At 43.5% G+C, this 13012-nt stretch overlaps 1 protein-coding gene across 2 annotated transcripts in view; it reads left to right on the top strand.

The window, feature by feature from the left end:
- Window positions 1-399: 399 nt before the first annotated feature.
- The window catches only part of LOC122558539 (Golgi apparatus protein 1-like), a 140147-nt gene continuing 127534 nt past the window's right edge, over window positions 400-13012 (top strand). For both annotated transcript variants that reach the window (XM_043707238.1, XM_043707237.1), the window contains exon 1: window positions 400-834. In XM_043707238.1, the coding sequence (XP_043563173.1) occupies window positions 415-834 (420 nt within the window). In that variant the 5' untranslated portion in view covers window positions 400-414. The remainder of the gene's footprint in view (window positions 835-13012) is intronic.

Below are 13012 nucleotides of genomic sequence, written 5' to 3'. Positions count from 1 at the left end.
GTTTGAAATACATATAATTTGAATAGGGCTGGATAAATAAGATGCAGAGAGTGGGTTTTTCCCTGTAGGTGATTCACGCTGCACATGCAACTTGAAGTCTGTTTCTGTCTCCACCGACCTGCTGAGCTTTTCCAACATTTTCTGTGGAGGTTTAACCTGGGTGGGAGAGTCGAGAACTAGGATGACCTCCTTCTGTACTGTAAAAATCGATGTCACCGTTCCAGCAGGAAGACAGTGTGTCACTTACTGCCACGGCTACAACAATGTTGCTGTTGGCTGTATCAAGAGCAAAGGGGGCGGGGAAAGACCTACAACGTATGACGTACGTGTTTGCCGTGAGGGACGTCTCGGCGTCACTACGTCACCGCGCCACAGGTTATAAAAAGGCAGAGTGGCTGCGGCTGCCGCTACAAGATGGCGGCGTGTGGACGTGGGAGTCTGGTGTTGGCAGGGGCAGCTTGGGACTGGAGATGGATGCGGGCCTCGCATTGTCTGCTGGCGGCGGCGGCGGCCCTCACTCTCCTGCTCCCGTGTCACTGTGGGGCGCAGGTAGGAGCGGATCGCGGCCGCAGTCGGGACGCGTTGGCTATGCACAACCAGCCGCAGGATGGCGCCCCCGCGGGCCAGGCCGAAGTCCAGGGTCTGCCCCAAGCTCAGTTTCAGGCCCGTCCGCAGGGCCAGGCCCAGGCCCAGGCCCAATTCCAGGCCCCGCGGAAGAACGTCTGGCGACTTTCGGAGGAGCCGCTATGTCACGAAGACGTGGTCCGTCTGTGCCCCAAACACACCTGGCAGAACAACTTCGCGGTGCTGGAGTGTCTGCAGGACGTGCGGGAGGTGAGCGGCGGTGTCGTGCAGCTTCGGGGGCTGGTCACTGGGCTTTTCCCGAGTATCGCACCTGGGTTTGGGGATTGGAGGCAGGAGGCGTTACTCTTCGTCCCTGAGTTTCCAGACAGGAAACGGCCCGGTTGACAGGGACTGTTCCTGACTTAGCACCGAAAACCACAATGGGTTTTGATGACTGGCAGGTTGCTCTGAGAAAGCCAAGGGAATAGTTTTATTTGCTGATTAGCTCCAAAGTGGGTAGGTGCCCGACAAAGGAGTTCTGATTTCCAAGCATTTTTTATTGGGCAAGTTCTTTTGTCTGTATTGTGAAGCATTATGTGGAGAGTACTAGTTTCAGACCACTCTTGCCAGTCAAATGATCAGGTCAAAGTTTTTGGATGGCTCCTTTTTTTTATGGACTAAATTTGGACTCCTTGCCGGAGTTTCCAGCCAAATTGAATTCATCCACAGTTCATGTCTCCCTGTTGGAAATATCTTACCAGTATAATGTGGCACCTGGATCTCTGTGGAGGTTAGAGTTTTTTGAGATAAATTATTTTAAAAGTAATTTTACACACAGGCATTTAAAGCTTGACATTCCTCCAGTTAATTGAGATAAATCTCCAGGATGACACTATGCCACGGAGTACCAGTGATATATTCAGAGGGTTTGATAGAGACCATGGGTCTACACGTTTGTTCTTTGACTGTTGCATGTGGGCACAGTTGGTGTTACTACTGTTGATTTAATTCTGATCTCTCAGAATTCCTCTTGATGTTGCAACTCCTAATTTTTCAATATGATCTACCTGTGATGGTATTAAGATGAAGGAGATTCAAGTACTTCTCACAGTATTGAGACTTCAAATCCTTGTGCAGTATTTGTTAAAACATAGTCTAATGGGTTATTATACCTTGTTTCATTAAATGTTAAACAGCAGCTGAGCAGAACCTTTATTAAGACAATAAGAATAATGCCAGTGCCATGTAGCTGATATTTGCTGTTACAATTGACGAGCTGGAGAAGTCATTTTGGACTAATCCAAATTAATCTATCTCAGAGGCTTTGTCAATAATTTGTTGTCTCCAGGCATTGAAATCTAACATCATGATATCTTGTGATGAAAGGTCTGCCAGGAAAGAAAATGTTAAACCAGGTTGGATAAATCTCGTTTCACTGAGGCAAAAAGGAAGGTTTTTGATGGACTTTGAGTGATCGATTTTGCAATATTCTGAACTGCAGGCAAATCTATGCAGAGCTTCTTATTCTGATTTGTTTATGGGTAACATGTCCATATAGTGAGCTGTGTTTAGCAAAACCTGCATTGGTTATAAGCTGCCATTAGCTAGTCTCTTCTAATGAGCTATACTTGGTGGTAGCTCCAATATTTGCAGTACATCTTGCAGCATTCATGTAAATTTTACACATGTTGGAAATCAGTGACCTGCTTGCCCAGTGCTGAATATTGTGTACATTTTAAAATTGGTCTTGTCACTTTAGGGCTTCACTGTTCTGCTGAAGTGCTAATAACAATGAATCAGTCAGAAAGTCACAATTAGTGTATGCTTATGCATAGCTATATTGGGGCAAGTATAATGCTCCTGATCCTGACAATGCACTTATATTTATTTTTTCTCACTCTATATTGCTTAGTTAAAAATCAAACAACACCAGGTTATTGTCCAACAGGTATATTTGAAACCACAAGCTTTGAGCCCCCGTTCCTTTCTCAGGCACCAACCACGTTGTTTAAAGCCTTGGTACGAAAGCTGGAACCACAACAGCAAGAGTCTTTTTGATGAGGTCAGACAGTATCAAATTTCGCATTGATGCCCCCTCACCTGAACTTGTTTTGTTTTATATTCAGATTTCCAGCATCTGTAATATTTTGTTTTAGCCTTTTTATTGATCTTTGCGATTCACATCACAAGCACTAATAGGGAGTCAAGTGCTTGGAAAATGTAGTGCAGTGTCATTCACAATATGTAGTGCAGAAATTAACAAAAGATCCTTCGACAGCACCTTCTAAATCCATGACCACTTCCATCCAGAAGGACAAGGGCAGCAGATATGTGGGAACACCAGCTGCAAGTATCACTCCAAACCACTAACCAACCTGACTTGGAACTATATAGCTGTTCCTTCACTGTCGCTGGTTCAAAATCATGGAATTTTCTCAGGGTATTGTGGGTCAACCTATAGCATGTGGATTGCAGTGTGTCAAGAAGGCAGCTTATCATCACCTTCACAAGGGCTATTAGGGGTTGGCAATAAATGCTAGCTATCCAGCAACATCCAATTATACTAAAAAGAAAATGTTTCTTATTCTTGACACAACTGCACTCTGGAATTCAACTTTACATTGCACTATTTTATGTATAGTTGTCAAGTGTATTGTGGTGTGGAATTCCTTTTCTTCTGTATCCCACATGTAATCTCTAGTTGCTGGTTCTGGCACCACCATTCTGGGTTTTGATACTGAATGTGCAACTGTTAGACTGTTGTAGGTTATTTACTCAGTTGTTGAGCTTTGAATATTCTTAGGTTAGATGGATGGAAAACTGATCAGCAAGAGTAGGTTGGACAAAGTGGAATCCAGAGTTTGCATTCATCTGCATGTTATTAAGCTCAAGTCTGTCTGTACCTCCTAAATCAGCCCTGCTAAAAGATGGTTCCTCATGTTATCAGAACTGTAATTTGTCATCTGAGTCTAGTTAGAATCATTTGAGAAATGTAGTCATTTCAAAGACCAGTACATTGATAACTTTTGGTTTTACTGTTTTTAAAATGAAGTTTATACAGTGCAGCTGTCAGTTGTCATTCTTTTCCTCAGTACAAATTCTAGACCTTTACAGACAGTGTTGTTGATTTGGGCATTAGATGCATTTGGCTTTTGGATGGAGTGTTGCCTACTTATTTCTGTTAAATGGATTAAACAGTTAGTCCAGATTGTCCTTTATTTTTACAGTAGTTTTGCACCATAAATGAAGACCAGCATGTGCATTCGATTCAATTGATCTTGAATAATTGGATCTGCACCTCACTAGTTGAATTCTGCAAAGACAGTGTGCAAGAGAAAGGAATTTTGATGCTGCAGTGCAAAGATTGCTTGCAACTGCATTGAAATGTTTTTAATTTTCTTGTTGGTGTTGTGGCATTGGCCCAAATGTCTTAAATAGTCATTACACCACTTTAGGTGGTTTAGTGATAGCAATCACAGGAATTCAGGGCCTGTTATTGTGACCTCTCACCCAGAGATGGAATGTGGATTTGCAATTAACTTTGAATCCAATTTAGTGATATACTTACAACTTCAAGTCTTTGTATAAGCACAAACTTGTACTGTGTACTGTTTTTATTTTGTATTGAAGTGGAAGGTCACTGTTTCAAATTGAGAAGGCATGAGTGACAAACCATTATAGAAAAGTCACGGAGACATTCCAAAAATAAATCAGACACAAACAAGTTAATATTGATACTATGAATTGTGGGGTGATGTCATGAGGATATTAGTTTGAGGTCATAATTTCTTCAGAGGACATGGCAACACATTGCTATTCTCTTCATGGTTGTAACATTAGAAATACAATTCAACTTCAACTGTCTTTCTAGTTTTTTGTATTGTTGTGCTTTGTTGTTTTGTCCTCTTAAATGCAACTATTCTTTTGACCTACTTGCTATCACATACTTTTTTTTGCTGTTTCATTTTCTTATTTAATAACTAAATGTTCAGTCATGATCAGCTAGCCTTTTTTTTGATACTTTCTCACTTTTGAGAATTCTTCCTTTTTGTAGATTTTGACCTTTTGCTATTTCTTACCTGCTTTCACTGTTGCTGTTAGTATCTTAATAAAGTGTTTTTTTTGTGTGAGTGTTTACATGAACAGTGGTAGATTACTCACAATTGAGTAAGGGACAGCAAGCACCTTAACTGAGCTCTATATTGACACTCTGTACATGCAGGCAAGATGCCCAGGAGTGCAATGAGCAGGACTGAGATTTCCTTCCTTCCAATTCATAGATGAATGCATTCTTCAGGAAACCCAGAATTTATCTTTTCTTTTGGTGGAGACCAGGAGAACAAGGTACAGGCTTTCATTGATCATGTAAAGTCCATTAATGTCTTCTGCTAGTGCATAACTTTAAAAAGTATTTGGTCGGATTGTTGCAAGATGTTAAAGTTGGCTGGATTCATCAAACTTTGTTCCTGAAGTATTCCTAAATTTGTTTTTCTCGGAGCTGGTATTTTCTGAGTTTTTGTTTTAGTGGATGCTGGTTTTTCCAGATTGGAGCTCTGGGATGATTGTCTCACCTTCTATTATGTGCTATCTTTTGGGGATTCTAACAACACTTCTATTACACCAGCTGCATTGATGTGCATATTAACTGTTTACACATGAACAGCAATTTATGGGTATTTCTTCTGCATAACAGCAAAAATGATCGCAATTCATATTTTTTCAGAGCTTTATTCCTGATTTGCAGGTAGCAGCTATAAAAATAACAATCAAAACTTTGAGCATGTTTTTTGAAAGCAGTTTTATGAAATGTCTTTCCACAGATGCTTTCTGATGTGCTAAATGTATGATTGCCAATATTTGCCTTTTTTTTTCCCCTGCTAGTTATGCTCCTAGAAACTTTGACTCCAGCAAACTCTATAGTCATGCAGTGCTAAATTTAGTTTAGATTAGATTAGATTACTTACAGTGTGGAAACAGGCCCTTCTGCCCAACAGGTCCACACTGACTCGCCGAAGCGCACCCACGAGACTCATTCCCCTACATTTACCCCTGCACCTAACGCTACGTGCAATTTAGTGTGGCCAATTCACCTAACCTGCACATTTTGGACTGTGGGAGGAAACTGGAGCACCCGGAGGAAACCCACGCAGACACGGGGGGAATGTGCAAACTCCACACAGTTAGTCGCCTGAGGTGGGAATTGAACCCGGGTCTCTGGAGCTGTGAGGCAGCAGTGCTAACCACTGTGCGTCCGTGCCGCCCACCCACTGTACCACCAGTGTTTGTAAACAATATGTAGATCATTTACACTGGCACTAATTGGGGCATTTCATGAAAGAAATACCACTGCATGATTAATCTGGCATAATGTGTGCTTTTAAAATTTATACGACTGACAACCACTGAGATTGATGGAAATTATAATAGTGCGGTGCTGAATGCCTGAGCAATACCTTTGTGGTTGAGTACTTAGCTGAACCAGATGGATGTTGGTGCATGTTCCTGCTCCACCATTCAATCTGATTTTAAGGAACATTGGTCAATATAATATTTCTTCATTTAAGTAATTATTGTATCTTGATCGGCACTTAGATTAAAGTATATTTTTCACTATTCTGGCAAATGGGGTGAAGGGGCCGTTAAATGTAATTGATAGTTTAATTTGTCTTCAGCAATAAAGTCTTTTTTGCTTTTGGTTTTTTTTTCTTCTGGTGGAAGATGTGTAACATTTATTTTGGAAGTGCTTGATTCTAGCTGGATGATTGACACAATTTGAATGTCTGGTTGCTGCTTCCGTGTTGATAAGCATTGCATTGTTATTTGTTTGTGGTTGGCTGAAAGATGGCAGAAAGGAAGAAGCATAAATCTAAACTAAAACAAAAAACTCTGGACGCTGGCGAAGTGTTGTAAGGATGGTATTTATGCTGGTATGGATGAGGGGGGAGGAGCAAAAAGTTGAATAGGTAGAGACAGATTAACAATTCTAAAGTGGTTGGGGGTGGTGGAGGTTTCCTGCACAAATCGTATAGTATGACAGTTGTGATTCTGGAGCACTGAGTCCTTCAACAGATCAGTTGTGTATGAGGATGCTTGAACATTTTGACCCATAATGTAACTTTTACTCCAGCACAGGAGAAAATGTCTTGGCCTTACTTTTTAAGGTCAACTGTGTTGTGTGGCAGAAAGTGTTTGAACAATGGGTCTGATTTGAAATTCCACCTGCCTAACATCTGAGGGATCAATTTTAAAATGATATTTTTGCCCGAGTGTTTGGGCAGCCATGAAATGCTCTTGCCGAGTTGAGACTCTTAACTCTTTGGGTCAAATACTGAAGATCTGTTCAGGCAGCATAATTGGAAGAGTGATGAATTCATCGAGGTCCTTCTTTCAAGTTTAAAATCTAGTTGGTTTTATTTGGAATGTTGGCGTGCAGGTGGTTTCTCTGTATAGTTATCATGATTACAAAGTTGCACTTCATGTTAGGATGATATTCCTGAGGTTGTCATGGAGGACTCTCCTTAACCTCTCCCCTTGGTTGCGACGTGATGACACTCAGTTTAAACCATCACCTGTTCTCTCTCCCTCTCTGTAATGAGAGAGAAGCCCTGTGGCTTTTTAAGGTATGACAATTCACTATGATTAGCTGCTTTTTTAATATTAAATATTTTTCCTTCTATCCTTCCTTTCATCCATCCATCTATCTCTCTCTCTCCCCTTTCTCCCCTCTCATGCCCGCACGCACAAGTCTATTCCGTTTTCTTTAAGAATCCAACAACTGCTAATGCATGGTAATTATTTTGGCTGACACCCAAATCTAGATTCTTTAAATCTTTTCCCTTTTGGAATATCATTTATTTCCATCAGACGTTTTCATTTTGAGCCTATTTTGCTTATTTTAATTTAAAAGAGGCTGATTCATTTTGGATGAACAAATCAGTGCCATGACCAGTTATGCAGCTATTCAAGAGAGCTATTGAGGAATTTGTCTTAAAAAACACTTTGAGTAGTTTGATATTTTTGGATTTATTACAGGTGACCTATACAAGTGAAGGTGTTGAGTCTTGGATCTGACTTTAGAAAGCGATAGCCATACAGTTGATGAGATTCTTGCATTTCTTCTTCAAGTTACAAGTTGACTTTGCACATCTTTATCTGAAATATTCTACTATTTTTGTAAATTTGCTGATAAGAATTATACCCTGAGGTGTTCCCTGCTGCAGGTTACAATATATAAGTTAGTGAATTTTGAGAAGATTTATAGCTCAGGTTGAGGTTCGGGATGTAGGTTTGCTCGCTGAGCTGGAAGGTTCATTTGCAGACGTTTTGTCACCCTTATGGTAACATCTTTAGTGAGCCTCTGGATGAAGCACTGGTGGCATGGCCCGCTTTCTATTTGTGTTTGAGTATTCTTGGGTTGGTGATATCATTTCCTGTTCTTTTTTTCAGGGGGTGATAAATGGGATTTTTTTTTGGTCATTTACAAAATACCTTGCAAGAACTGTAACAAACACTACATTGGATAAACAGGCAAAAAACTAGCCACCAGGGTTCATGAACATCAACTAGCCACAAAACGACATGACCCACTCTCACGAGTAAATGACATCACCATATGAAATGATGTCACCAGAGGAAATGACATCAACAACCCAAGAGTACTCAAACATTTCAATAGAAAGCGAGCTACACTACCGGTGCTTCATTCCGAGGCTCACTGAAGATGTTACCTAGTATGGTAATGAAACATCTGAAAATGAACCTTCCAGCTCAGTAAGCAAACCAAATCCAGAGCTGTATATAAGTAATATCATTAAGTTGCCTCATCAAGGGGAATATCAGAGTGCATTTATTGGTTTTATACCAATTGTGCTAACACTCACGATTCCTTCCACTTGACTCTATTAATGTATGCCATCTTGATCAGTTTTGCACCATGTGAAAGACCTGATCAGCTAGCTGATATTAAAACATAAGAGTGCTCATGCCCGATTCTATTTTGTAGACTGATGTGACATTTAATTATATCATTTAAGAGCCGTTAATGACTTATGGCAATGAATGTGGACAAGATGAGTGGTACCTTTGAAGAGATGGAAACTGAACACAGTTTCTCTTTCTTAAGTATTTTGCTGATGTTATTGAACTTGTCTGGCAAGCTACATGGAAATTTGGAACTCATTTGTGCAATCCTCCTGAGTTGTTTCATTTACTTAGATGCACACATTTACTCTGTCCAGCAATTTAAAATGTTGTATTTCTCAAACACATCCTGATCTGCCTGGTATATACTTTGATTATTCTTGTTGAGCATCCATTTGGTATTTTGGATCTTTTCTGTCAACATATTATTCTGTGACTTTACTGGCATGACTTTCTATTTGTTCCTCTATCCTCTTAGAATCCCTACAGTGTGAAAACAGGTCATTTGGCTGAACAAGTCCACACTGACCCTCCGAAGAGTATCCCACCCAGACCCATTCCCCTATGCTATTATCCTTATCCTAAGTTTGGGAGAAGATTTGTAGCTCGGGTGCTCGTTGTTGTGGTTCTGTTCGCTGAGCTGGAAATTTTTGTTGCAAACGTTTCGTCCCCTGTCTAGGTGACATCCTCAGTGCTTGGGAGCCTCCTGTGAAGCGCTTCTGTGGTGTTTCCTCCGGCATTTATAGTGGCCTGTCCCTGCCGCTTCCGGTTGTCAGTTTCAGCTGTCCGCTGTAGTGGCCAGTATATTGGGTCCAGGTCGATGTGTTTGTTGATGGAGTTTGTAGATGAGTGCCATGCTTCTAGGAATTCCCTGGCTGTTCTTTGTTTGGCTTGCCCTATAATGGGTATCGGGTCCTTCGTTCTGGTGAGTTGTTGTCTGAGGGTGGCTGTTGGTTTGTGGGCTGTTATAACATCCTTATCCTAAATTTATCCCTGACTAATGCACCTAACCCACACATCCCAGAGCACTATGGGCAGTTAAGCATGGCCAATTCTCCTTAGCCTGCACACCTTTGGATTGTGGAGGAAACCCACAGATACGGAGGGGAGAATGTGCAGACTCTGCACAGTTGCCCGAGGCTAGAATTGAACCTTAGGTTCCTGGTGCTGTGGGGCAGCAGTGCGAACCACTGAGCCACCGTGCCACCCCAATAAGATTGCCTCTTGTTCCTAATTCTAAACCTAATTCTCTCTCTCTTGTTGTGTCTCAGCCCTGAATATATTCAATGCCTTAGCCCTGACAGCCCCTGCAGTAAAGAATTCTGCTGATTCACTCACCCCCTCTGAGACAGATTAAATCCCTCCCCGTCTGTCTTCAGTGGGTGACCCCTCACTCTGCAATGGCGTCCTTCCTTGTCTGACTCTCCCACACAATGGGAAACACCCTCTCCACATCTCCTCTTGTCAAGTCTCCCCCCCCCCCCCCCACCCAAGAATTCAGTTCTTGATAAGGTTGATGCTTGAATGACTACAAATTATTTAACCTCTCTCCCACTCCACTCCAGACCAGCAAACCGCACCCCGCTCCAGAACCAGAACCAAAACCCATTCCACATCCAACACACATCTACGATACTGCTAGCCCCATCCAATCCGATCCACTTCTCCAAGAACAATCCAAACCGACTCAGGCCACTCCACCCCAAAGAATTCAGTGTCTCACCCCATTCGATTTAACCCATTCCTCTCCACCCCAAATCAATCCTGGGTGAAGATCTGGAGAATGTCATTCGCTCTTAATTTATTTTGCTTGCTTTTGCTCTGTCATTGTAGTGTTGTATACGCTTCAGCATATCAGCATTTTGGTAATTCTGTTTGTATTTTGGAGCATTTGCTGACCTTGAGTTTTGTATGTTTGAGTTTAGTGGGCGGCACGGTGGCACAGTGGTTAGCACTGCTGCCTCACAGCGCCGGAGACCCGGGTTCAATTCCCGCCTCAGGCGACTGACTGTGTGAAGTTTGCACGTTCTCCCCGTGTCTGCGTGGGTTTCCTCCGGGCGCTCCGGTTTCCTCCCACAGTCCAAAGATGTGCAGGTTAGGTGAATTGGTCATGCTAAATTGCCCGTAGTGCTAGGTAAAGGGTAAATGTAGGGGTATGGGTGGGTTGCGCTTCGGCGGGTCGGTGTGGACTTGTTGGGCTGAAGGGCCTGTTTCCACACTGTAATGTAATGTAATGTAGTGTAAAAAGATAAGCTAATTTGTGGTATATGCATGCACTTGCGTCAATCCCTTTTATTATTCAGTCTGAGGGTGAGGTAACAGTCGATTTCACTTTTTATGGCTTTGACCAAGTTGCCTATTTTTGTGTTATATTAAGTCATCTAGGCCAGGGAAGTTAGTGAGTAAGTTGCTTGTTGGGTGTTGTCTAATCTGAACTGGGCCATTAGTAACACTGGAGATTTCATAAGTCAGTCTGTCTGCGCGTAGGTGGGTAAAGCCTCAATAATTTCTCAGTACTGATTATTAAAAGATCTTTTTAAAAGTGTATATGTTTGGCGATGGTCATGTTATACCCTCTGGCAGTTTAACTACCTTATACACATCTATGGTGTCCATTGAATTGTAGTGAAGCAGAAACTGTTGTCATTGGGTAAAGGAGCTGGAAAGATAATTTGACAAGAGCCTATTGGTGTGTTCACCTCATTGTGCGAGTTATCGCATGTCTCTGTTGAAACTAATTGGGTAACTGGTTTGAAGGCTGCTAGATTTGTGGTATAGGAGAAAGTGAGGACTGCAGATGCTGGAGATCAGAGCTGAAAGTGTGTTGCTGGAAAAGCGCAGCAGGTCAGGCAGCATCCAAGGAGCAGGAGAATCGACGTTTCGGGCATGAGCCCTTCTTCAGGAATGAGGAAAGTCTGCCAAGCAGGCTAAGATAAAAGGTAGGGAGGAGGGACTTGGGGGAGGAGTGTTGGGAAATGCGATAGGTGGAAGGAGGTGAAGGTGAGGGTGATAGGCCGGAGAGGGGGTGGAGACAGAGAGGTCAGGAAGAAGATTGCAGGTGAGGGTTGGGACTGAGACACGTGGGGGGAGGGGAAATGAGGAAACTGGAGAAATCTGAGTTCATCCCTTGTGGTTGGAGGGTTCTTAGGCGGAAGATGAGGCGCTCTTCCTCCAGCCGTCATGTTGCTATGGTCTAGCGATGGAGGGGTCCAAGGGCCTGCATGTCCTTGGTGGAGTGGGAGGGGGAGTTGAAGTGTTGAGCCACGGGGTGGTTGGGTTGGTTGGTCCGGGTGTCCCAGAGGTGTTCTCTGAAACGCTCCGCAAGTAGCCGGCCTGTCTCCCCAATATAGAGGAGGCCACATCAAGTGCAGCGGATGCAATAGATGATGTGTGTGGAGGTGCAGGTGAATTTGTGGCGGATATGGAAGAATCCATTGGGGCCTTGGAGGGAGGTGAGGGGGGAGGTGTGGGCGCAAGTTTTGCATTTCTTGCGGTTGCAGGGGAAGGTGCCGGGAGTGGAGGTTGGGTTGGTGGGAGGTGTGGACCTGACAAGGGAGTCACGGAGGGAATGGTCTTCCCGGAACGCTGATAGGGGAGGGGAGGGAAATATATCCCTGGTGGTGGGGTCCGTTTTGAGGTGGCGGAAATGATGACGGTTGATACGATGTATATGGAGGTTGGTGGGGTGGTAGGTGAGGACCAGTGGGGTTCTGTCCTGATGGCGATTGGAGGGGTGGGGCTCAAGGGCGGAGGAGCGGGAAGTGGAGGAGTTGCGGTGGAGAGCATCGCCGATCACGTCTGGGGAGAAATTGCAGTCTTTGAAGAAGGAGGCCATCTGGGTTGTTCGGTATTGGAACTGGTCCTCCTGGGAGCAGATGCGGCGGAGACGAAGGAATTGGGAATATGGGATGGCATTTTTACAGGGGGCAGGGTGGGAGGAGGTGTAGTCTAGGTAGCTGTGGGAGTCGGTCGGTTTATAGTAAATGTCCGTGTTGATTCAGTCGCCTGAGATAGAAATGGAGAGGTCTAGGAAGGGGAGAGAGGAGTCTGAGATGGTCCACGTAAATTTGAGGTCAGGGTGGAAGGTGTTGGTAAAGTGGGAGCACGAGGCAGCGCCGATACAGTCATGGATGTAGCGGAGGAAAAGGTGGAGGGTGGTGCTAGTGTAGCTGCGGAAGCTGGACTGTTCCACATATCCTACGAAGAGGCAGGCGTAGCTGGGGCCCATGGCTACTCCTTTGGTTTGGAGGAAGTGGGAGGACTGGAAAGAGAAGTTGTTCAGAGTGAGGACCAGTTCAGTCAGTCAAAGGAGGGTGTCAGTGGAAGGGTAATGGTTGGTACGACGGGAAAGGAAGAAGTGGAGGGCTTTGAGTCCTTGGTGATGGGGGAATGGAGGTGTACAGATTTGTGGTATACTCATGTTAACTGTGTACTGTGTCTGTTGCACATTGTACACATCATTGTGTAAAGAAAGATCAACAAAAAACTCAGCAGCAAATTATTGTACTTGCTGGAAATCTGAAGTAAA

The sequence above is a fragment of the Chiloscyllium plagiosum genome, chromosome 17, assembly GCF_004010195.1.
Source record: "Chiloscyllium plagiosum isolate BGI_BamShark_2017 chromosome 17, ASM401019v2, whole genome shotgun sequence".
In the NCBI taxonomy this organism is placed as follows: Eukaryota; Metazoa; Chordata; class Chondrichthyes; order Orectolobiformes; family Hemiscylliidae; genus Chiloscyllium; species Chiloscyllium plagiosum.
Note: the sequence above shows the minus strand (reverse complement) of the source record. Positions and strands in the feature narration are given on the sequence as shown.